This window comes from Amblyraja radiata, chromosome 9 (assembly GCF_010909765.2).
Source record: "Amblyraja radiata isolate CabotCenter1 chromosome 9, sAmbRad1.1.pri, whole genome shotgun sequence".
NCBI lineage: Eukaryota > Metazoa > Chordata > Chondrichthyes > Rajiformes > Rajidae > Amblyraja > Amblyraja radiata.
The window spans coordinates 3784310-3810451 of record NC_045964.1 but is presented as its reverse complement, the minus strand read 5'-3'; the positions used below and the strand labels follow the sequence as shown (position 1 = coordinate 3810451).

The 26142-nt window shown below is 42.9% G+C and overlaps 1 protein-coding gene across 2 annotated transcripts; it reads right to left on the bottom strand.

Annotated features, from left to right (window-relative positions):
• Window positions 1–26142, bottom strand: dlk1 (delta like non-canonical Notch ligand 1). Of its 2 annotated transcripts, XM_033026518.1 has the most exons (6): window positions 25892–26141; window positions 25229–25336; window positions 18905–18968; window positions 14202–14332; window positions 11162–11306; window positions 1–1372 (listed from the first exon to the last, which is right to left on the bottom strand). In XM_033026518.1, the coding sequence occupies exons 1-6, from the start codon at window positions 25896–25898 to the stop codon at window positions 604–606; spliced, it is 1224 nt and encodes a 407-aa protein (XP_032882409.1). In that variant the 5' UTR covers window positions 25899–26141; the 3' UTR covers window positions 1–603. The 2 variants fall into 2 exon arrangements, with proteins under 2 accessions (XP_032882409.1, XP_032882410.1); XM_033026519.1 differs by lacking the exons at window positions 14202–14332; window positions 18905–18968 and having other exon boundaries at window positions 25892–26142.

Genomic DNA, 26142 nt, shown 5'->3' with positions numbered 1-26142 from the left:
TTATCTTAACACACTACATTTTGTTTATTCAAACCCACTGAATTTAAGTACATTGTATGACATTCAAAGATAAATATTTATTTGGTCAAAGCTTTTTTATTTAATTCTTGTCCTCGGGATGCAAAATGAGCATTGTCATAACACCGTCACAATGCTGGACTGTAACCAAAGTAAAGTAGCAAGTCGTAGTAGTAAACAAACTAACATCTTAAGCATTAGGAATTTTGAATGTGTACAGCGGAGTAGATTTAATTATACAATACAAATTATGATTTCAGACTAAAACAGGGTACATTAGTGCTGGTCCCAATAGATTGTAAACAATCGTAAACAAATGAAAAGGAATTCAGTTATTTCCTTTCTCCATTCTGCAGGTCACCAAATGAAGGAAAATAAAAAATAACTAAGGCATGAATGAATACCCATTATTCTTGAAAAAATCTTTGGATAGCACTTTACATGAATGTGAGTGTGTTTTACGACATTAATCAAAACTACTTAAATAATACAGTATCTTATGAATGAAACGTGATTAGCTGTTACAATTGCAAATGTATTAAATTATGCAATATTTTGTATATGTGTTTGATTTACAAATAAACTTTAGAAGGACGTATAATTATTACCATAGCTTGTAAATTTATTCATGCTTGGAGATATAATTTTGACTGAAAAGTCTTCATTTTTGTCTTGGAGTAAATACCTTCTTTGCTTCCAGAGGAGATGCCGATACTTGGCATTTGCCAGCCACATTTCACACTTGGAGAAGAAGATGATTCCTACAGATCCGAGGATCACAAGACACGTAAATAACGCAAGCACTGTAAAACAGATCATTTGACTGCTGTTGAGCAGTGAGTTCGATGTATGGATGGTTTCTTTCAGTGTTATCTTGATCATATCATTTCCTTGCTGTGGTGTTGATTTATGAGAGGCATGCAGCAGTGGATGAAAATGCTTGCCATGTCTGGTCCATCTTGCTCTTGCATGCTCAGATACATTCTGCTTTGAGTCATGAGTAGAATTAATAAATGCTTCATGTTGGCAGATTTCTCCTCCGTAACCAGGCAAACATGCACAATCAAAGCCACCCTTAGGATGATCATGGCATGCGCCCCTATTTTGGCATGGATGACTAAGGCAAGATGTGACTGCATAATCACAGAATTTGCCAGTGAACCCTCCAATGCAAAGGCAGCTGAAGTTGGAAACCAGATCCATGCAGGTTCCATGGTTGGCACAAGGATTTGGATTACAATTGCTGATGCTTTTTTCACAGATGCCCCCAGTAAAACCAGGCAAACATAAGCAGTAGTTCTTGACTGCGGTCCTGTTATCTTCAAAGCAACTTCCTCCATTCTGACAAAGTGTCCTGAAGTCACACAAATAAATAACAGATATTGAATGTCTTTGAAACACTGACACTCATTCATTTGAAACACAAGGTTAAAACGTGAACAATAATATATGCTATTAGTAGTGCTTTTTTTTTGTAGAAAAAAGGTGCCAGTACACATAACAGTTCACACGACCCTACTGGATCCAGTACATCAATATAGTTTTTAACATTTTAGAGGTACCAGCATACACTAAAAAAGCCCTGGTTATTATTATTTGTTTTTAGGAATTGGTGCGTTTGCCTTTTAAAAGGCAGTGATTTCATGCTGATTTGACAACAATGCCACCGTGTTTGAACCCAATATTCTAGGTAATGTCCTACATTAGAGTTATTTGGATCACTATCCATTCAGCACCAGGACAGATTTAGCCCATCAGTACTACTTGAAGGAATCGTCCACTACTGCCTGCTTAGCTACTGTTTGTTATTCTGCAGTTACTCTAATTCTACAAGAGGCAGTTATTTGCTAGATTATGTAAGGTTGCTGTATCTGCAGCGAATGGGATCCTAGATACAGAAGGATTTTCCTTACCTTGGACACTTCTTCACAAAGCAGCTCCAAGTAAAGAAGAGGGAAAGGGAGAGCAGATGACTCAAATGGGTGGCCACATTCACTCAAGAAGCACTGGTAGCATTTCTCCACATTGAATCTCAAATAAATCTTCACTTAAATCTGCCGTGTACTACATACACAATTGCAACTCTCGTGCAGATCAAGGATTACAGTGCCATGCTTATGAAGGCTGGGATCCTTCCAAACTGAGGCCAAAATAATTGCTTGTTGCCTAAGTTAAGTAACGGTCACATATCTATTTTAAAGACTAAACAAATTTCATTTTGTTCATTCGGGAGCATGCACTTTCATGATGATTCCAGGCCTCCCATGTTGCTGGGTGCCATGAACTGCATGTCAATACAATGTTGCACACAAACCAAAAGGGGCCCCACTCCTTCAGTATTGCTGGCTTTTGACCATATACAGTACCATGCAGCACAAAGACCAAGGGGTGGGAGATTGCAACCTTCACGTGGTCCACCCTGTTTCGACGAATGCAATCAACCTGGCGTGCACAAACAGAAGTTCAAACAGAACAAGTTGTCTTACAACTTTAGGCTGTGCACGCCATACGCAAGAAGAAGACAAAGGCCAAAGTTCCTGGCAGGAGTAACGATAACTTTATTGCCTAGCAGTCCACTAGGCCAACTACACCTGAGTAGCACGACAAACCAAAGAGATGGGTGGCAAGGCTCATGATTCAACACAAGCATTACAAATACCATGACGGTACAGAGAATGTGAAAAAGTACATTGAATCCCTGTTCAAACAATGATCCCATTGCTCCAACAGCCCTGATATCTTGTAGTAATTCGTAGAGTGTGTGCCGAGATTCAGGGTGGTCTAATTAAAGCTGTTTAACCTTGCTGTCTGGATCATTTAGACCTTGCCACCAACTGTGCTGCAAAAGGCTAAGAAAGAAGAGAAAGGGAGAATGTGGTCTAGATTGTTTTTTTCCCAACCAATCCCTCTAATCAACTCATCTAATGGCAATCACCATTCATCTTACCTTCCTTCACAGCTTCGAATAGGCTACAGTGTCATGATAAATCAACACACTCTAAGTATTTCGAACAAACTTGAAAAGGTACAATGAGAATCTAATCGTAGAGCTGATTTTTATAATTCATAGAAACATAGAAAATAGGCGCAGGAGGAGGCCATTCAGCCCTTTGAGCCAGCACCGCCATTCATTGTAATTATGGCTGATCGTCCCCAATCAATATCATATAACCATATAACAATTACAGCACGGAAACAGACCATCTCGACCCTTCTAGTCCGTGCCGAACACATATTCTCCCCTAGTCCCATATACCTGCGCTCAGACCATAACCCTCCATTCCTTTCCTGTCCATATAACTATCCAATTTATTTTTAAATGATACAAACGAACCTGCCTCCACCACCTTCACTGGAAGCTCATTCCACACAGCCACCACTCTCTGAGTAAAGAAGTTCCCCCTCATGTTACCCCTAAACTTCTGTCCCTTAATTCTCAAGTCATGTCCCCTTGTTTGAATCTTCCCTACTCTCAGTGGGAAAAGCTTATCCCGTGCCTTTCTCCCCATATCCCTTGATGCCACTAGCCCCTTGAGCTCTATCTAACTCTCTCTTAAATCCATCCAATGACCTGGCCTCCACTGCCCTCTTTGGCAGGGAAGTCCACAAATTCACAACTCTCTGGGTGAAAATGTTTTTTTCTCACCTCAGTCTTAAATGACCTCCCCTTTATTCTAAGACTGTGACCCCTGGTTCTGGACTCGCCCAACATTGGGAACATTTTTCCTGCATCTAGCTTGTCCAGTCCTTTTATAATTTTATATGTTTCTATAAGAACCCCCTCATCCTTCTAAACTCCAGTGAATACAAGCCTAGTCTTTTCAATCTTTCCTTATATGACAGTCCCGCCATCCCAGGGATCAATCTCGTGAACCTACGCTGCACTGCCTCAAGGCAGTATTAGCATCCCTGCTGTGGTGCATGTGACATGCACACTTATTTCCTACTTGATGTCTGCCTCCTGCAGTGCTGGTGAAGGTGGCTGCCCAGTAATCAAGATTGTGAATCTTATTTAAAGGACAGAATAATTTTATTTGAATTCTTGCAGACCTTGTCTACAATTTTGAATTCACAAGAATACAACACCATGTGATGACTCTGCATTTTGTGACACGCATGGGCAAACATTTTAAAGACTAATTCAATATTTAGACATTGTTTGCTAATCTCTCTGCTGGATAAAAGTCAAGGTTTCTTTAATATATTCTGTTGAAAGTACCCTTTGAATAAACTGCAAGAATCTTCAGATGTTGCATCCTTTATAGAAACATAGAAAATAGGTGCAGGAGTAGGCCATTCGGCCCTTCGAGCCTGCACCGCCATTCAATATGATCGTGGCTGATCATCCAACTCAGTATCCTGTAGCTGCTCTCTCTCTCCATACCCCCTGATCCCTTTAGCCACAAGGGCCACATCTAACTCCCTCTTAAATATAGCCAATGAACTGGCCTCAACTACCTTCTGTGGCAGAGAGATCCAGAGATTCACCACTGTCTGTGTGAAAAATGTGTTTCTCATCTCAGTCCTAAAGGATTTCCCCTCTATCCTCAAACTGTGACCCCTTGTCCTGGACTTCCCCAACACCGGGAACAATCTTCCTACATCTAGCCTGTCCAACCCCTTAAGAATTTTATAAGTTTCTATAAGATCCCCCCTCAATCTCCTAAATTCTAGCGAGTACAAGCCGAGTCTATCCAGTCTTTCTTCATATGAAAGTCCTGACATCCCAGGAATCAGTCTGGCGAACCTTCTCTGCACTCCCTCTATGGCAATAATGTCCTTCATCAGATTTGGAGACCAAAACTGTACGCAATACTCCAGGTGTGGTCTCACCAAGACCATGTACAACTGCAGTAGAACCTCCCTGCTCCTATACTCAAATCCGTTTGCTATGAATGCTAACATACCATTCGCTTTCTTTATGGCTGCCTTGTAGTTGAGCTGCAGTCATGGGTGATCAGAGGGAGGCCTTAGGGGTTGGGGGTGACATATTGGGGGAGGCGCAATAAGGAAAACAACTACTGACCTGCTGCAGATGCTGGAAACAGGCACTGTTCCATAAACACAGGGGACAGAGAGCATCTCTTCACTGTTATATTTAGTTGGAAGTATTATTTAGAAACATAGAAAATAGGTGCAGGAGGAGGCCATTTGGCCCTTCAAGCCAGCACCGCCATTCATTGTGGTCATGGGTGATCATCCACAATCAGTAACCCATGCCTGCCTTCTCCCCATATCCCTTGATTCCGCTAGCCCCTAGAGCTCTATCTAACTCTCTTATAAATTAACCCAGTGAATCGGCCTCTACTGCCTTCCGTGGCAGAGAATTCCACAAATTCACAACTCTCTGGGTGAAAAAGTATTTTCTCATCTCAGTTTTAAATGGGCCTCGAGCCTCCGTTGACGGGATGATCTCGATTCCCGTAGCCGGCGGCGTTCGGGCCCTCCACGTCGAGGTGATCAAGCTCCGCATCGGGGGGGATGTCAGCTTCCCTGCGCTGGACGATTGAACCTCGCGTTGGGGCTGGTTGAACCTTCCGCGGCGTTGGACCTCCCGACTCGGCCTCACCCGACACTGCGAGCCCTTGGTGTTGGTTCCGCGGTGGGAGCGATCCCAGGCAAGGGATCAGGTTCGACGTTAAGCCCGTGGGGCTCACAACAGTCCAAGGAGGCTTCCAGCTCCATCGCTAAGCCCGGAGAATGTGATCCGAAAAATCTCCAGGTAGGTAAGAACTTGAAAAAAAGTTTCCCCCGATCCCCTCCCCCCACATAAAAAACCGAAGAACATTAAAACAAACTTTTGGTTTGGGACTGGGACCGGTTTATTCCAATTCTTTGTTTCCCGTCTGCCAACTAATTCTCTATCCATGTCAATACCCTACCCCCAATACCATGTGCTGTAATTTTGCCCACTAACCTTATCAAAGCTGCTTTCACTCACTCTGGAGGTTCAGCTATGTCACCTTCCATGCAAATAACTCGAGAATGAAATGCATTATTATGAATGTTTGAATACTGTGTCTCTTAACACTAAAACGCTGGTCGTTAACTTTTGTGTCACCAGAGCATAACTCATCCCCATCACCCAACAATACTGCTGCAAAGTGCCTTCAAACTTCTGCTAGTTTAAAGATATTTTTCAAATACAAATTGGTGTTATAGAGTCATAGAGTGATACAGCGTGGAAACAGGCCCTTCGGCCCAACTTACCTACACCGGCCAACATGTTCCAGCTACACTAGTCCCACCTGCCCGCGTTTGGTCCGTATGCCTCGAAACCCGTCCTATCCATGTACCTGTCTAACTGTTTCATAAACGTTGGGAAAGTCCCTGCCTCAACTACCTCCTCTGGCAGCTTGTTCCATACACCCACCACCCTCTGTGTGAAAAAGTTATCCCTCAGAAGGTGTGATGGGTCAGTATGTTTCTTCTTTGGAGAAGAGAGTTGGACAGGCAATCTCATCCTTTGTTTATTGTACAGACGGTATACAATTTATTTGTGCAAAATCGAAGGGAACATGCTAATTGCAGTCTTCTGATTATTTCTTATTTCTTTCTGGCCAGGTTCTACTTGATCAGCCCATCTGATTGCAGTACCAATTCACCATTCATCAACTGGACCTTCCTTCCACTGTTGACCATCACAGTATCCACCTCTCCACATTATAATAGTAAGTCAGCACACATTAAATATTTCTAACAAATCTATAAATCAAAGCATGATAAATTGCAGAGAAAAGTCAAATGAGCAAAATTAAACAAGAAACCTGATTTTCAATTACATGAGTTTATATACTTTTTCATAAATTTTCACAACAGATTAAAAATATTTCAGATTATAACAAATAAAAAGTGCATATTGCTCTAAAAATTAAAAAAATGAACTGAATGTCATGAATATTTTATAGTGTGTAGAAATGGCAAAAATATCAACATAGTATGAAATTTTATCTGGATGAAAACTGTTCATTTATAACCATATTCCTTCAAAATTGCTCATTCTTCACTGCATAACAAATAAAAATCATGCATAAAATAATCTTACAAAATATATAAACGAATACTATCTACAGTACATGTAAATTGCAGCATGAAATAAGTTTTAAACCAATTGATATAATTTGATTTTTTAACTTTGACAATATGATTGCATATTATTTGTAATTGTGAGACATATTTATAAAGTTGAGTCTTGAGTCATGTTTAGAATGGCAGGCAGTGACTGCTGGGCTTGATGGCCAGATATTCGCAACATATGCCAATGAGCCAAATGAGGGAACAGGAAATAATATTACTGATGGCACAAGACTGGGTGGGAAAACAAAATATCTGTAGGAGGAACTCAGTGGGTCAAGGAAAGGAAGATCAGTTATTCGGGTTGAAATCCTGGACCGGGACTGAGAGTGGCGAAGGAAAATAGCTACTGTTGAACAGAGAGGGGGAATGGTGAGAAAAAAGCCAGAGGTGATTAGTGAACTGGAGTGGGGTGATAGACATATGGAGTCTGGTGGAGGGCAGGGTGGGGATAAATGTAGGCGGAAGAGATAAAAAAGAGGAAAAAGGGGTATATTGGAGCGGGGAGGGAAAAGATGGAGGCAGCTGCTGAGAGGTGTTAAACAGGGACTCAGAGGTCACCTGTGCTGTGACATTATAAGTAAGAAAGGTGATAATGGGGGCTTGTTAGGGGAGACTGGGTGGATTGTGAATCATGGAGAGGATACAAAGAAGCCTCAAGGTGATTTAAACATGTTGAGAGAGTGGGCAAATGCATGGCAGGTGCACTGCAGCATGGATATATGTGAAGATATCCACTTTTGTGAGAAAAGGGAAGGCTTAAACATATTTAAATGTTTATGAATAAAGGGAGTCCTTATTCACCAATCACTGAAAGTAAAACATTTGAGCATGAGAGCAGGACTGATGAGATCTGTAACAGTGTGCAATTTTGATATTTTGGCCTGAGAAAAAATACTCTTGCCTTACGGGGAATGCTACAAAGGCTCACCAGTCTGATTCATGTGATGGTGAAACTTATACTAAAGGTGAGGTGACGAGACCTGGACTGATATGAATGAAAGAAAATGTCAATGAAACATACAAAATTCTGACAGACTAGAGGCTGGGAGAAACTGGAGTTAGTAAGAATGTTTTGCTTGGCTGGGTGGTGGTAGGGGGAGGGAGAAGGGTGGAGGACAAATGGGCTGAGAACCAGACGTCACAACCTCAGGATATAGTATAGGTCACTTAGGGTTGAGATGATGGAGACATTTTTGCCAAATTAGTCGGATTTTCTGTCATAATATACTATGGAAGCTAAGTCACAATATATTTAAGAAGGAAATATATTTCTAAATACAAAAAGCATTAATGGGTATAGAAATAGAACAGGAGTTTGGTACTGAGATAAAGTATCAGCCATGATCATGGTGGAGCAGGTTCAAAGGGCTAAACAGCTTATTCCTTCTCCTATATTTCTATGAAACAAATATGGGGTAGCAGTGAAACTATTCGTAGCAAATTCATAGCAAAAGCATTCATAGCAAAAGGATTTGAGTATAAGAGCAGGGAGGTTCTACTGCAGTTGTACATGGTCTTGGTGAGACCACACCTGGAGTATAGCGTACAGTTTTGGTCTCCTAATCTGAGGAAAGACATTCTTGCCATAGAGGGAGTACAGAGAAGGTTCACCATACTGATTCCTGGGATGGCAGGACTTTCATATGAAGAAAGACTGGATAGACTCGGCTTGTACTCACTAGAATTTAGAAGATTGAGGGGGGATCTTATAGAAACGTACAAAATTCTTAAGGGGTTGGACAGGCTAGATGCAGGAAGATTGTTCCCGATGTTGGGGAAGTCCAGAACAAGGGGCCTCAGTTTAAGGATAAGGGGGAAGTCTTTTAGGACCGAGATGAGAAAACCATTTTTCACACAGAGAGTGGTGAATCTGTGGATTTCTCTGCCACAGAAGGTAGTTGAGGCCAGTTCATTGGCTATATTTAAGAGGGAGTTAGATGTTGCCCTTGTGGCTAAAGGGATCAGGGGGTATGGAGAGAAGGCAGGTACAGGATACTGAGTTGGATGATCAGCCATGATCATATTGAATGGCGGTGCAGGCTCGAAGGGCCGAATGGCCTACTCCTGCACGTGTTTTCTATGTTTCTATTGGAGGCCGCGCATGAAAATTGTATAGTTTGGTTATTATAATTGTGTGTTCAACTAAAGCGACCTTTTTTATTAATTGATTGCACAACACCAAGGTTAAATAAATCAGACTATGTATCTGTAGTGAGAACCAGCCCAGCACAAACACAATGTGTTGGAAACGCTTCCTTCCATATTCTAGTGAGTGATGATTATGTACTGTGAATGCAATTCTGCACACTGACCTGGCAGTGATGTTCGAACCACTGTGCAGCAAACTCCAGTTAAAAATAGGCTCTTTTTGCAGCTTTGGATTTAACATTTACAATTGCATCTTTTCAATGTATTCCATTAATTCTGGTACAGCACAGTGTAATCTGACCGAATGCCCTTCCAATCATGTTTGGTGCAACCAATGAATAAAACAGGTTTTGTTGGCTGCACACACAATTATCAGTACAATTAAACAGTACAATTTTCACATGCAGTTATAATAATTGCAACTACTGCTATTGTAGTAGCCATTTAACAACTCAGTATGTTATAACTATAACAAGTTACCTTTCAATTTTATCTGCCTGTAATTATTTGGGTGGGATTTATACGTAGTCTGAAGCGTGTTTGCGGCTGGGATTCTCGCACAGACTCCCGAGGAGTTTAGTTTAGTTTAGTTGGAAGTAGATCGGGGAGAGACATAGTTTTTGACCATGACCAAAGTATGATTGAAATGTAATTATACAAGAAGAAGCTAGTATGGATTATCTTACTGTTTGTACTACTACAATAAAGAAATTATTAATCAAGAGACTGTTTTTGGAAGATTTATCTTTCAATGGCATTGAATGTCTCGTGGAGAGCTCATGAGTGCGTATTAATTACCTACTGATCCTCGGTCATCAATTAAAGTGACTATCGAGGACTAAACCCTTGAGACGATGTAAAACCTGTCATTACAGCAGTGATATAAGCTTCTCTTTGCTCCTAAATTTACTGACACTGGCGGTGTAAGACTTGTTTCAGAGATATTTAAATCAAATATTTGGGCAAGTGAACAGGTTACAGCCAAAAATATACACATTATCGTGGTCACACTTCTAAAGTGAGAAAATGCAATGTTTACTACTGGTGCCATGTGATCTTTCTCATACACAGAATGATCAACACATAATAGCCCTGTCCCACAGTACGAGTTCATTCCAAGAGCTCTCCCGAGTTTGCCCTGATTCGAACTCGGAGATTTATGGTAATGGCCACTCGTCGGTTCTCGGGGCTCTCGTGGACATTTTTCAACATGTTGAAAAATCTTCACGAGTCTTCCCGTGCTTACCTGCCATTAGCGAGTCTTCCCGAGTACCTGCCACTAACATTACGAGCTACCAAGAGACGTCCCCGAGCTGCAACGTACCCGCTACGTTCATTCTCCGTGCTTACCACGAGTTTGATTTTTTTTAAACCCAGGAGAGCTCTTGGAATGAACTCACACTGTGGGACAGGGCTTTAAGTGCATGAAATTAGGAGGCATAGAAAGGTTAGACAGTGAGACCTTTTTCCAAGGGTGTAAATATCTATGCTAGAGGACAGACCTGTACGGTGAGAGGGGGAAAGTTTGGTGGAGATGTGCAGAGCCAGTTTTTAACGCAGAGAGTGGTGGGGGCCTGGAATTTACTGCCAAGGTTAGTGGTGGAGGCGGATACAATAGTGGCGTATGAGAGGTATTTAGATAAGCACATGGAAGTGCAAGGAATAGAAGGATATGAATCAAATCAAATTAACTTTGCATTTTGTTTAGCACAAACATTGCTGTGCTAATATTTGTATGATGGACTGCCTTGGAAACAAGAATGTTGAAATTACTTTGAAGTTAATTGGACATCATGGGTTTGAGAATCAATCTGCGTGGATTAAGCTGAATGTCAAATTCACATGTTCAATGCAGCATATACGGGGTTGATGTATCTTTTTAATGTAACATTAAAATTATACACTATCTATCCCTTACCCATTGGTGTAGCAGGGGCTTTTCCTGAGTTGGCATTGGTTTCCTGTAAATTCCTCTTCACAGGTACATGTATAGCCACCATCTTCATCCCTTATACATGTGGAGTTATTGGCACAAGAATGTTCAGTTGAACAATTAAGGAACACTGTAATCATAAAATATAACTAATTTTAAAAAAAAAGCAATTTTGCGTTATAAAGAGTAATAGATTAACAAACTAATATTTAGTTGTTAAATCATGTTATGTTGCATGAAAGCTTATTCAGACTTTACTAATGCAACGTGCTAAAGGTACATGAACACATAGCAAGGGTTTAGTATGGAGATTACAGGGGGATTCTAAAAAGTGGTTGACCTTGTGATGGGCAAATAATGTGGTTTGGCTATCGGACCCTGGATAGGGAAGTTAATGGTGTTTAGGCAGTTTCTTTTGTTTATTATTTGTATGTTTATTCTATTTAGGGTGTTTATTATGGATTTTATAAAGTACTATGTTTACATATCTGTTGTGCTGCAGCAAGTAATGGGGGCTGACCCACTGTACGAGCTAATTCAAGAGTTCTGCCGCGTTTCGCCTGATTCAAATTCGGAGAATTACAGTAATAGCCGCTCGTAGGTACTCGGGGCTCTTGTGGACATTTTCAACATGTTGAAAATTCTTCACGAGTGTTCACGAGCTTACCGCGTCCGAGTACCTGCCGTTAGCGTTACGAGCTGCTAAGAGACGTCCAGAGCTCCGACGTACCCGCAACGTACATTCTACGTGCTTACCACGAGTTTGATGAGAGCTCTTGGGTAAACTCGTATAGTGGGACAGGCCCACAAGAATTTCATTATTCTGTTTCGGGACATAGAAACATAGAAACATAGAAACATAGAAAATAGGTGCAGGAGTAGGCCATTCGGCCCTTCGAGCCTGCACCGCCATTCGATATGATCATGGCTGATCATCCAACTCAGTATCCCATCCCTGCCTTCTCTCCATACCCCCTGATCCCTTTAGCCACAAGGGCCACATCTAACTCCCTCTTAAATATAGCCAATTAACTGGCCTCAACTACCTTCTGGCAGAGAATTCCACAGATTCACCATTTTCTCATCTCGGTCCTAAAAGACTCCCTCTTATCCTTAAGCTGTGACCCCTAGTTCTGGACTTCCCCAACATGGGGAATAATCATCTAGCCTGTCCAACCCCTTAAGAATTTTGTAAGTTTCTATAAGATCCCCCCTCAATCTTCTAAATTCTAGCGAGTACAAGCCGAGTCTATCCAGTCTTTCTTCATATGAAAGTCCTGCCATCCCAGGAATCAGTCTGGTGAACCTTCTCTGTACTCCCTCTATGGCAAGAATGTCTTTCCTCAGATTAGGAGACCAAAACTGTATGCAATACTCCAGGTGTGGTCTCACCAAGACCCTGTACAACTGCAGTAGAACCTCCCTGCTCTTATACTCAAATCCTTTTGCTATGAATGCAAACATACCATTTGCTTTCTTCACTGCCTGCTGCACCTGCATTCCTACTTTCAATGACTGGTGTACCATGACACCCAAGTCTCGTTGCATCTCCCCTTTTCCTAATCGGCCACCATTCAGATAATAGTCTACGTTCCTGTTTTTGCCACCAAAGTGGATAACCTCACATTTATCCACATTATACTGCATCTGCCATGCATTTGCCCACCCACTCAACCTATCCAAGTCACCTTGCAGCCTCCTAGCATCCTCCTCACAGCTAACACTGCCCCCCAGCTTCGTGTCATCCGCAAACTTGGAGATGTTGCATTCAATTCCCTCATCCAGATCATTAATATATATTGTAAATAGCTGGGGTCCCAGCACTGAGCCTTGCGGTACCCCACTGCCTGCCATTCTGAAAAGGACCCGTTTACTCCTACTCTTTGCTTCCTGTCTGCCAGCCAGTTCTCTATCCACATCAATACTGAACCCCCAATACCGTGTGCTTTAAGTTTGTATACTAATCTCTTATGTGGGACCTTGTCGAAAGCCTTCTGAAAGTCCAGATATAACACATCCGCTGGTTCTCCCTTATCCACTCTACTAGTTACATCCTCGAAAAATTCTATAAGATTCGTCAGACATGATTTACCTTTCATAAATCCATGCTGACTTTGTCCAATGATTTCACCACTTTCCAAATGTGCTGCTATCCCATCTTTAATAACTGACTCTAGCAGTTTCCCCACTACCGATGTTAGACTAACTGGTCTGTAATTCCCCGTTTTCTCTCTCCCTCCCTTTTTAAAAAGTGGGGTTACATTAGCTACCCTCCAATCCTCAGGAACTACTCCATATGACAATAAAACACTTTTGACTCTTGATTAGTGATCAGGACAATTGGTCGGCGGCTTGTAGATGTCAGAGTGACAGAGAGTCCCTTTCCAAGAAGGACACCTCAACTAGGGGATTAACTAGTCCATAGATAACCAAGTTATCTACAAGAAATATTTGGACAATACACTATATGTAATAAATTACCCTTCATTGAACTTATGAAGGTTAAAGAGATTAGTGATTTTCATACCAAAGCCAGGCTAAAAGTGGTGAATTACGAGACAATTGTTTAGGTTGGCAGCTGAAGCATAAATCCAACAGAATAATTGGAGTAGGCAGAAAATGGGTTGAAATGTTGTTATTAGATTTGCCATGTAGCTTTGGGGGTAGAAATGATGCCATTGAAATATATTTGGAGAATGGTCTCAAGAAGGTATTCAAAAGGGCAGGGTTGCACAAATATATCTTGCAGGTTTGATCCTTAATTCATAACTTTCTATAAATTGTTGAGCAGAAAAATCAGGAAATAAAAATAAGATTAATATAAATGATCAATATTAAAATATTACATTAGTTAAAAATATCTCAATTGTCAAAGTAAAAAATTTTGCTTAAAGTTTGTTTATGATTTTGTTTGTAGCACCAACATTGTTTCTCGGGTATTGAAACGCGGGTATAATTCTGGACATTTGCCAACTGATTATCTGAATTTTATAGTTTTTGCATTTCACTGTAAATCTGAACCAACCTCTGTTGCAGAGACTGCCAGTCCACCCTTTTTTACAAACACATTCCCAAGGTTTGGTGCACGTGCCATGTAAACAGCCAGGAGAAGGAATACACTTATCACACAGGTCTCCCAGCCAGCCAGGCTTACACCTGCAACAGAGGAAAACAACATCAGATTCTGGCAATTTATTGTTACTAGTTGCCGGCTGTGAAACAGCTTATCAATCTTGTCTAAGAATAGCACTTGGGTAGCCTATAATCGAAAAGTATGATTATAGAATTCTCCAATTTCACATAAACCGTCCCTTTTTCATCCACCCAGCTACCCACCACCTGCGCTTATATTCTTCTCCACATACAGTATCATCTCCAGCCTTGGTTACTCTCCCCAATACATCTCTCCCCTACCTGGCTCATTTGCCAATCTGATTCACCTATCATCTGCCACTCTTGTTCCACACTTTCCCCTCACTTTTTTATGCCAGTTACCCCCTCCTCTGTCAGTCTGAAGAAGGGTCCTAACCCAAAACATCAAATTTTCAATTCCCACCGCAGATGGTGCCTGACCAGTTGAGATTCTCCAGCAGTTTGTTTTTTCCCTTCAAGATTCCAGTATCTGAAGATCCTTGTCTCCAGGTTACCAATACAATGTATTACCACCAGCATTAGTGGTATATGGAATTAATTATTTTAGCAACTGTAGAAATGGCGTAATACAGTGCATTCAGAAAGTATTCAGACCCCTTCACTTTTTCCACATTTTGTTACGTTACAGCCTTATTCTAAAATGGATTAAATTCTTTTTTTTAATCATCAATCTACACACAACACCCCATAATAAAAAAGCGAAAATAGGTGTTTAGAAATTTTTACAAAGTAATAAAAAAGAAATAACTGAAATATCATATTTACATAAGCATTCAGACACTTTACTCAGTACTTTGTTGAGGCACCTTTGGCAGCGATTACAGTCTTCTTGTGTATGACCAGGGGCGGAAATCACTATCAAAACATGGGAGGGGACACAATTTCTTGGTGGCCGCGCACACACACGCACACGCGCGAGGCTTCGGCCGTGGGCCCTGTGGACAGTAACATCGGGAACTGACCCGGTTGGTGACCGACTCTGAACTCCAGCAACAGCAGCTTCGTCCGCCCCGAATCACGGGGCTTCAATCGGCCCGTTCGCGGGGTCTTTCATCGCCTGGCGCGGCTTAAAACCGGCCGCGGAATCTTCCATCGCCCTGCAGGGGCTTTAACATCGGGAGCCTCGATCGCCTCGACGCAGCAATTTGACCGAAGGGCGATGGAAGAGTTTAAGCCGCGCCGTGCAATGAAAGATCCCGCAAACGGGTCGATTCAAGCTCCGCTCCATGATCTTTGCTCCACCAGGACGTCTCCGTCCTCCAATCACCATGCTCTATCCTCAGTCCCACACCCTACTTCCGCATCTGACCGACGCATCCCTCCTCCAATCTTCGCGCTGAAGCATCATGTCCCGCCCCCCACCCGCCTGCTGACCGACGTCTCTCTTGTTCAATCGGTGCCCTCGATCATCAGTCCACCCCCACTTTCTCGCGGAGATTTTTAATAGATATATTTTTTCACCAAATTTCAAAATCCAGAATTGTCCCCATCTCTCAAAACATGGGGGGGGGGGGGGGACGCGGCCCCCCCCCCGCCTCCCGTCACAAAACCACTCCTGCATTGTCATGGCTGTGTGCGTAGGGTCGTTGTCCTGTTGGAAGGTGAACCTCTGCCCCAGTCTGTAGTCCAGAACGCTCTGGAGTAGGTTTTCATCAAGAATCTCTCTGTACTTTGCTCCGTTCATCTTTCCCCCGATCCTGACTAGTCTCCCAGTTCCTGCCTTTGAAAAACATCCCACAGCATGATGCTGCCACCACCATGCTTCACCGTGATGAGCAGTGCCTGGTTGCCTCCAGACGTGACACTTGATAGTCAGGCCAAAGAGTTCAATCTTGGTCTCATCAGTCCAGAGAATCTTGTTTCTAATGGTCTGAGAGTCCTTTAGGTGTCTTTTGGCAAACTCCAAGCAGACTATCATGTTCCTTTTATTGAGGAGTGGCTTCCGTCTGGCCACTCCACCATAAAGGCCTGATTGGTGGAGTGCTGCAGATATAGTTGTCCTTCTGGAAGTTTCTCCCATCTCCACAGAACTCTGGAGCTCTGCCATAGTGACCATCGGGTTCTTGGCACCTCCCTGACCAAGGCCCTTCTCCCCCGATTGCTCAGTTTGGCCGGGCGGCCAGCTCTGTGAAGAGTCCTGGTGGTTCCAAAGTTCTTCCATTTAAGAATGATGGAGGCCACTGTGCTCTTCTGGACCTGCAATGCTGCAGAAATTGTTTTATACCCTTCCCCAGATCTGTGTCTCAACACAATCCTGTCTCGGAGGTCTACGGACAATTCCTTTGTCTTCATGGCTTGGTTTTATCATTTAAAAATAAATTGGATAGGTATATGGACGGGAAAGGAATGGAGGGTTATGGTCTGAGTGCAGGTAGATGGGACTAGGGGAAAATAAATGTTCGGCACGGACTTGAAGGGCCGAGATGGCCTGTTTTCCATGCTGTAATTTTTATATGGTTATATGGTTTTTGCTCTGACATGCACTGTCAAGTGTGGGACCATGTATAGGCAGGTGTGTGCCTTTCCAAATCATGTTCAATCAATTTAATTTACCACTGGCGGACTCAAATCAAGTTGTAGAAACATCTCAAGGATAATCAATGGAAACAGGATGAACCTAAGCTCAATTTTGAGTGTCATAGCAAAGGGTCTGAATACTTATGTAAAACTGATAATTCACTCATTTCTTTATATTTACTTTGCAAAAATGTCTAAACACCAGTGTTCGCTTCTTCATTCTGGGGTATTGCGTGTAGATTGATGATAAAAAAATAATTTAATTCATTTAAAAATGAGGCTGTAACGTTACAAAATGTGGAAAACGCGAAGGGGTCTGAATACTTTCTGAATGCACTGTATATGTCAAGATATCCTTTAACATTTTATGCTTAAGATAGATAGCTTACACAAATTATATCAGCTCTGTGTATTACTGTTGGCTAGACCTGCATCATGTATTATCTTCGTCTGCATAAAATTCAGGGCTTCAAATTCCTCCTCATAACATAAGCAAATTCCTCCTCAAAGATAGCATCCAGATGTGTCCTTATTCATGATTGATGCACAGTGCTAGTAACCTATAATAATGTCCCGTCAAACGGCTTTGAGGTGAATTGTGCTGTGTGATAAATGGCAATGGTACTCTTTATTTGCATGTGTTATTCTTGAAAGCATGCTGTTGTCTTCATTTGATGCAAAAAAAGTGGGAAATGGGTTAGGAGGCCAAACTTGATTCTAGATACTTAGCTAATGAGCACAACATTCAGCAAAAGCGATTCTTTCTTCCTACCCAGCTATCCTGGCTAACTGTTTATTCAAACGTGTTCCTGTACATCACTTGCCAGTGATTTTGAATATCTATTTCCTTTGGAAAGTTGCCAGTTTAAGTAGCGCACGGCATGGGGAACTATTCAGCATATACTGGGCGGAAATCTAATAGTGAACATATAGAAACATGCACACTCGAGTCTTTCAATGAGACCATGGCTGATCTGATGGTAAGCTCAACTCCACATCCCCATATACCAGTAACCTTAACGAGAATCTATCTACCTCTGCCTTCCATCACATATGAGGAAGAGAGTTCCAAAGACATGACCTAAGAAGTGATTGTTCTGTTCTTTCCCTAGAAATCTTTCAACTTTAAAATATTTGCTCAAATGGAATATATTAAATTAATGCTAATATTTTCTAGATGAGATAAATATTTTATTGATATTACACCTCCCATGTATTCCTTCATTGTTACAATAAATGAATATTGTAAATTTGCCTTCGAAACCTAATCAATTTATTCATTATAAATTTGTAAATAATGATTAAATAATTAAATTAGATTTCTTCATTTACATTTGGTAAAGTTGAAAAGTTACATTGTGTTAATTTACTCTTCACAATAGACAATAGACAAAAGGTGCAGGAGTAGGCCATTTCGCCTTTCGAACCAGCACCGCCATTCAATGTGATCATGGCTGATCATCCCCAATCAGTACCCCGTTCCTGCCTTCTCCCCATATCCCGTGACTCCGCTATTTCCGCTGACTCACCTATCATGGAAATTATTTGTTTTATTATTTCTCTCTGAAAAGTTAGTGGGTGTTCTTCTAGGATATTTTTCATTGCCTTTTTTTTGCATTGAATTGCCTCAATTGATGTGGTGAAAGTTGTAATGCAGAAAATGCAAGTCAATTTGCAAGCTACAATCTTCCACAAACAGCAATGTGATAATGGGGACACAAGGAACTGCAAATGTTGGAATCTTGAGCAGAACACAAGGTGCTGGATTAATTCAACAGGTCAAGCAGCATTCGAGGAGGGAATGGATAGGTGATGTTTGGGGTCAACACTCTTCTTCAGTCCAGAAGGTATTTTTATTGCTAGCTCCAAAACAGAATGAAACCAAATGAATTACCCTCCAAAAATATATTTCAGAATTGCCTAAATAAAGTTTTCTAAACAATACCAAGGCAAAATAATTTCAGTGCGATTTTAATTATGATGATTAAATTATTACTAAGACATGTATTTTTCAAAATCCATGGTTCTTCTGCATTGAATATGTCGTTAAGCATGTACCTGCATTCACCAGTGATCTCACAGAGTCCATTTAATGAATGACAGCCAGATTGGCACGTGGTCCCTAAAGGCACAGAAAAAAATGTCACATTAATGAAATGTAAGGAGTTACCTATATCTAGCAAGCATCTCCTTTGCAATTGTTAATATATTTTCATTTCTGCACTAGCACATACAAAGGATATCTAATATTACAGATAGTAAAATGTAATTATTTCTGGTATGCTGGATGGCGAGATATGGCTGAATGGATTTCCTGATTTATCTACACTTTCTTTTAATTTTATCAATTTCTCAAAAGGGCAAGAGCTGCTACACAGCAGGTGAGGAGGGATGGATTGGAGCATGGAGACTAACAGATGGCTGGGGCAAGATTAGTGGAGTTTGGTCAAGGCCCAGTAACTCAATATTACAATGTAGTATACTAAATTTTCCAGTACACCCAGGCAATTTTAAGGCAGCACGGGAAATAGAGCCCCAATGTGTTAAGAGAGTGTGAGAACCATAGCCTGGGGTGTTCATGGGAATGAGGGCCCTGATGTGTTAAAGGCTGGAAACTGGGGGGGGGGGCACAGGAATCGGGCTCCGGTGTGTTAAAGAGAATATGGGAATCAGGGAAGCTGTGTGTTAAAAGGAGATTGAGATATAGGGCCCCAGTGTGTTAAAGGGAGCACAGGGACTAGGATGTTGTAGCATGGTCCAGGCTTCACTGTTTAAAGGGAGCAGGGGACTGTGAACCAAATGCTAAACTATTAGGATTTACAACAATTGGATAGCTGATTATGAGACTTTTACTACAGGCATTGAGGACACTCTGAAGCAAATTTCTGGGATGAAATGATTGTCCTGTCGTGAGAGATTAAAGAAATTGGATTCTGTATTTGGAGTTTAGAAGAATGTGAGATGACCTTATTGAAATATACAAGATCATGAGAAGCTTTGAAAGGCGAGATGTTGAGATGTTTCCACTGCTGGGTGAGTCTTGAATGAAGGGATAATAGAGAGGTATTAGAGGTAACAGGTCACTGAAAGCAAGTGCGTAAAGGTTTATTCTGGAACTCTGCCCCTGAGAGTTGTGGAGGCTGGATCACTAGAGGTAGTTAAATTGGAGGACGCTTTATTGAATTATTGAAAGATATGGGAATTGGGGGCTAAGTAGAACTGGCATAGAGGAGTTGAAGTCTGGGACAGGTTGACTATGTTCATGTTGAATGGCAGTGCAAGCTTGAAGAGTCTATTCTTGTGCCTGACCTGATGTGCTCACAATACAATAACCTGTATGGTCTGGTTTCTTAAGGACTCTTACTTGAATTACCAATTACTTGAATAATTCCCTTGTCTGTTGCAGCCACCACGACTAAATTTTAGGAACTTGATGATGGTGTTGCTCCTTTCTGAAGTGTGAAAACACAGTAAAGCCCCTGTCCCACTTTCACAACCTAATTGGCGACCTCTGCCGAGTTTCACCTTGACTCATACTCGCAGCATGGTCGGCAAGAGGTCGTAGGAGGTCTTTGTAACTCTTCCTCATGCTTGTGTGGGGTCTCCATGTACTCGTGGCCTCAAGTAGGTCGCGGCGTTTTTTCCAGCCTGATAAAAAATGTCCACGAGTAAAATAAAGGTCGCCATGGAGAAAAATTTATACTTTTTACTCGTAGGTAGGTCGTAGGTAAGTAGTAGTAGGTCATGATGCTATTCGTAGGTAGTTGTAGGTGGTGGAAGGTAGTCGAAGGTAATAGCTCTGGGGTGAACAAAAGGTCAGTAGAAAAAAAAGGTAATTTAAACAGCAGAACTTCACCTCTGCCACTCCAGGGCATGTTCATTCATAGCTGGAGAGTATTTTGGAGAGGAGACGTGTTTTAGAGATGGCACCAAAAAAGGCAGCAGCGCAGGGGGAGGGCACAACCCTAAAAAAAACCTGCCATGCAGATGTTGCCCACCCAGGAGGAGGAGTGGCAGGAGGTGATGCCACAGGAGGTGATAGTGCAGGAGGAGGTAGCCCTGCATGAGAGACCCCTGGAGGAGGAGACCAGGGTGGTAGTATATGTCCCCACCACCACCCCATCCTTCACTGCCTCATTTGAAGGCAGCAAAGCAGCCCTTTCTCATGTGTCTGACACAGCATCAGAGGCAGATGCCCCCTTGGTGGTGAGGGAGGGCTGGAGGAAGGTTATGCCCTACACCTTCACCAGGCAGCAGGATGGGGACCTTGAGGAATGGTTCCAGCTGAATGCCATCCTGTATGGTAAGGGAAATGAGGGGTGCAGGGACAGGGACAAGAATGGCATGCTTGCCATCCACTGCCTCACACGTGTGCTTAAAGTTCCATCTTTTGTCAAAGCCCAGCGCCACTCTCTTCCAGTCATCTGGTGTACTGGTACAGTCCATCACATCATCTCCATTCACCCATTGAGACCTCTTCTTGTGCTTCCTCTTCAACCTTGCTCTTCCTGCCTTTCTTAAAAGGCTGCTGAAGCAAAAGGGCTACTGCAAACAACAGTAGTTGTATTTTTACTAACATCCTCCCAACTAGTTCCTTCCTTGCTTGCATTGTTCACAATGATTTGCCAGTGAGCAACGTACATGGTCGAAGCCAGTATTCAACATAGTCGAAGGAAGTCTTCTTCATAGTCGAGGGAGGTCTTCAACATAGTCGTAGGAGGTCTTCAACATAGTCTTGGAAGGTCGTAGGAGGTCGTAGGTCACCGTGACCTTGATTATTTTAAAGTCACGGTGGAGGTCTTCTAAAGGGCCTGTTCCACTTTCACAACCTAATTCACGACCTCTGCCGAGTTTGCCCTTGACTCCTACTCGCAGCATGGTCGTAGGAAGCAGTAGGTAGGTCGTAGGTAGGTTGCGATGTTAGTCGTAGGTACTCGTGGCATCAAGTAGGTCGGGGCATTTTTTCTAGCCTGATAAAAAATGTCCACGAGTAAAAAAAGGTCGCCATGGAGAAAAATCTATACTTTTTATTCGTAGATAGGTCGTAGTAGGTTGTGATGCTAGTCGTGGGTAGTCGTATCGTAGGTGGTCGGAGACATTCAAAGGTAATAGCTCTGGGGTGAAAAAAAGGTCAGTAGAAAAAAAAGGTTATTTAAACAGCAGAACTCTGTCACTCCAGGGCATGTTCATTCATAGCTGGAGAGTTTTTTAGAGAGGAGACATGTTTTAGAGATGGCACCAAAAAGACAGCAGCGCAGGGAGAGGGCACAACCCTAAAAAAAAGCCGGCCATGCAGGTGTTGCCCACCCAGGAGGAGGAGTGGCAGGAGGTGATGCCACAGGAGGTGATAGTGCAGGAGGAGGTAGCCCTGCATGAGAGACCCCTGGAGGAGGAGACCAGGGTGGGAGTATATGTCCCCACCACCACCCCATCCTTAACTGCCTCATTTGAAGGCAGCAAAGTAGCCCTTTCTCCTGTGTCTGACACAACATCAGAGGCAGATGCCCCATTGGTGATGAGGGAGGGCTGGAAGAAGGTTATGCCCTAGACCTTCACCAGGCAGCAGGAGGGGAACTTGAGGAATGGTTCCAGCAGAATGCAAGATTCAAGAGAGTTTATTGTCATGTGTCCCAGATAGGGCAATGAAATTCTTGCTTTGCTTCAGCACAACAGAATATTGTTGGCATAAATAAATACAGAACAGATCAGTGTGTCCATAAATAAGCATATAAAGTGCAATAGGCTATTAAAGTTCAGATTTTTGTTTCAGTTGAGTTTAATAGTCTGATGGCTGTGGGGAAGTAGCTGTCCCTGAACCTGGATGTTGCAGTCTTCAGGCTCCTGTACCTTCTACCTGAAGGTAGCGGAGAGATGAGTGTGTGGCCAGGATGGTGTGGGTCCTTGATGATGCTGCCAGCCTTTTTGAGGCAGCGACTGTGGTAGATCCCCTCGATGGTGGGGAGGTCACAGCCGATGATGGACTGGGCAGTGTTTACAACTTTTTGCAGTCTTTTCCGCTCCTGGGTGCACAAGTTGCTGAACCAAGCCACGATGCAACCGGTCAGCATGCTCTCTACTGTGCACCTGTAGAAGTTAGAGAGAGTCCTCGACATACCGACTCTCAGTAATATTCTCAGGAAGTAGAGGCGCTGATGTCCTTTCTTTATGATTGCATCGGTGTTCTGGGACCAGGAGAGATCTTCGGAAATATGCTCGCCCAGGAATTTGAAGCTCTTGACCTTTTCCACCATCGACCTGTTGATATAAACAGGACTATGGGTCCCCATCCTACCCCTTCCATAATCCACAATCAGTTCCTTGGTTTTGCTGGTGTTGAGAGCCAGGTTATTGTGCTGGCACCATTTGGTCAGTCGGTCGATCTCACTTCTATACTCTGACTCGTCTCCATCAGTGAGACGTCCCACAACAGTGGTGTCGTCGGCGAACTTGATGATGGAGTTTGCACTATGACCGGCTACGCAGTCATGAGTATGGAGTGAGTATAATGTCATCCTGTACGAAAAGGAAAATGAGGGGTACAGGGACAGGGACAAGAATGGCATGCTTGCCATCCACTGCCCCACATGTGTGCTTAAAGTTCCATCTTTTGTCAAAGCCCAGCGCCACTCTCTTCCAGTCATCTGGTGTACTGGTACAGTCCATCACATCATCTCCATTCACCCATTGAGACCTCTTCTTGTGCTTCCTCTTCACCCTTACTCTTCCCCTTCTGCCTTTCTTAAAAGGGTGCTGAAGCAAAAGGGCTACTGCAAACAGCAGTAAAACGTACATGGTCGAAGCCAGTCTTCAACATAGTCGAAGGAGGTCGTCTTCATAGTCATGGGAGGTCTTCAACATAGTCGTGGGAGGTCTTCAACATAGTCGTGGAAGGTCTTCAACATAGTCGTAGGAGGCCTTAAACATAGTCATGGAAGGTCGTAGATTACAGCGACCTCGATTTTTAAGGTCGTTTAAGGACGTGAATTAGGTCGTGAAAGTGGGACAGGCCCGTTAGTGGGACAGGCCATTAAGTGTCTTGCATTAATAAGTGATTGGATTAATTGAGTCTGAAGAAGGGTCCCGATCCGAAACATTTTTCAAAGTTATGCATAACGTCATTTACAAAATCAAATGAAGAACGTAACTTTCAGGAGTTGCAATTTGACACTGAAGTCGGTCTCATTCCTTGTGTCGCTCGTTTATAATATATCGGGCTGCAGCAAGGCGACACCGCGCTCCATGGCTGAGACACGGGGCGGCACGGAGCTCCATGGCTGAGACACGGGGCGGCACAGAGCTCCATGGCTGTGACACGGGGCGGCACCGAGCTCCGTGGCTGAGACACGGGGCGGCACAGAGCTCCATGGCTGAGACACGGGGCGGCACAGAGCTCCATGGCTGGGACACTGAGACACGGGGCGGCACAGAGCTCCATGGCTGAGACACGGGGCGGCACGGAGCTCCATGGCTGAGACACGGGGGGGATGCCGTATGTTCTCACACAAAGGGACCGTGCAGCGCCTCATTATTTTGTTCCCTATGCTGCAAATCAACTTATTTTCGGGCTACACGGTGACCTAATATTATCACCACACATTCTCCGACAATGCCTTCTGCCTGTATGTTTTTATTTTGCAGGGGGAACGGGGGTGGTCAGTAGACGTTGGGGGCAAAATCTCAAAGATGGGTACCATTGGAACGCTCATTCTATGGACTTTCCCACTGAATCTGCAGCGATACTAAATCTCGGCTTTATCACTCGCGATTAATGGACTAGAAATCACGGAAAGCGGTTGCGTTCAGCATTTGTTTCAGTTGTTGATATAGTTATTTTGATAATCTGCTTTGGTAACGCGTGGCTTGAATCGTGCCAATGATAACATTCTTGAAAGTGTCATTGAATACATCTCTTTAAACATGCCCAAGCAATCCGATGTAAGAAACTCACTTGACGCTTTCTCGAATCTTGCCCGTTGTTTTGCTATTCTTTACAATCGACTCTTTGCTAAAATTACCATCATCTGTGATCGATGTTCCTCGGCTACATTAGTACATATAGATACAAAGTCCAATAGTAACGTGTAAACATAGGTGACATAAACTCCAGTCCAGTGTTTGATATTAATCAAGTTACTTCATTTTCACTTCATTTTGCAATCCTAATACACCATATATATATATATAGCAACAATATCGCAGTCGCGCCGTGTCGTCTGTCATCGGAAGGATCTTTACTACTGAAAACATATAATTAATTATGTGGAGTATGGATTAGTTATAAGCGCGGCCAGCAGCATCGTCAATGAAATAGTTCTCTCGATGCACTGATTACTTCACCACATCTTTACCACGGAACCTGGGTAATATAAATCTCAATGTTACCTTGAACAAGTCTGCCGACAGTAAGGATCAAAATGCAGCGCGTCAACATCGAATGAGCCGGCTGGTGATCCATTGCTGTTCCTTGCGGAGGGATTGTACTCTTCCAGCCTAGACAGCAGTTAGACCAAAAAAACACAATTCAGATCGAGGTAGCAGTAGTAACCTTGTTGGCCATCGCGCACCGGCGTCGTCTGCCTAGTTCCATCCGTCTCCTTGAGATGCCAAAGTTTATTCCCACAAAAATCAACGTCTCGGTATCTCAGAAAAAAAGAATCTAAGAGAAATTGAGTTTTGTATGTACACGGCGGCAATAGCGCTCGATTGCATATGAGGAAGAAAAGTGGGACACTTTATTCTGAGGCATTTAGCCAGAACCAGTCATTTAAATGCATTCGTGTCCCTGGGACAGGTGATAATTTACACTCTCCTTTGTTCGCCGTAGTCAGAGGCAAAGATCTTATAGCGGATGCTATAAGATCTTTGGTCAGAGGGAGAGCAGATTAATCATTCATGACCAACACCAACAGTAGTGAATGTAACGGCGGTTTACCCGAAGCCTGACGACCTTGGTTCTAAGTAAGGGTGGTGTGACTGTGACGAGCAGCTTGTGGTGGGTAAATGTTGTTTGTTTAAGATGCTTCGCGGGACTGATTTTTATCCTACCTGCCATGCACCATGTTACATCCCAGAGCAGAAACACGGATCAAATGTCGAGGCCATCGCTATCCATCTGAAAGACGCATGCGTTCACTCCAATTACTGCTATGTAGCGAAGCACAGCTACCTTCTTAAAGGAGACTTCGTTAAAAACATGGTTATATTTATAGCAAAGCGGGGAAATGAGACAGAGGGCGGGTCCTGTGTGGGTAGGAACTGTAGATGCTGGTTTAAAGCGAAGATGGACACAAAATGCT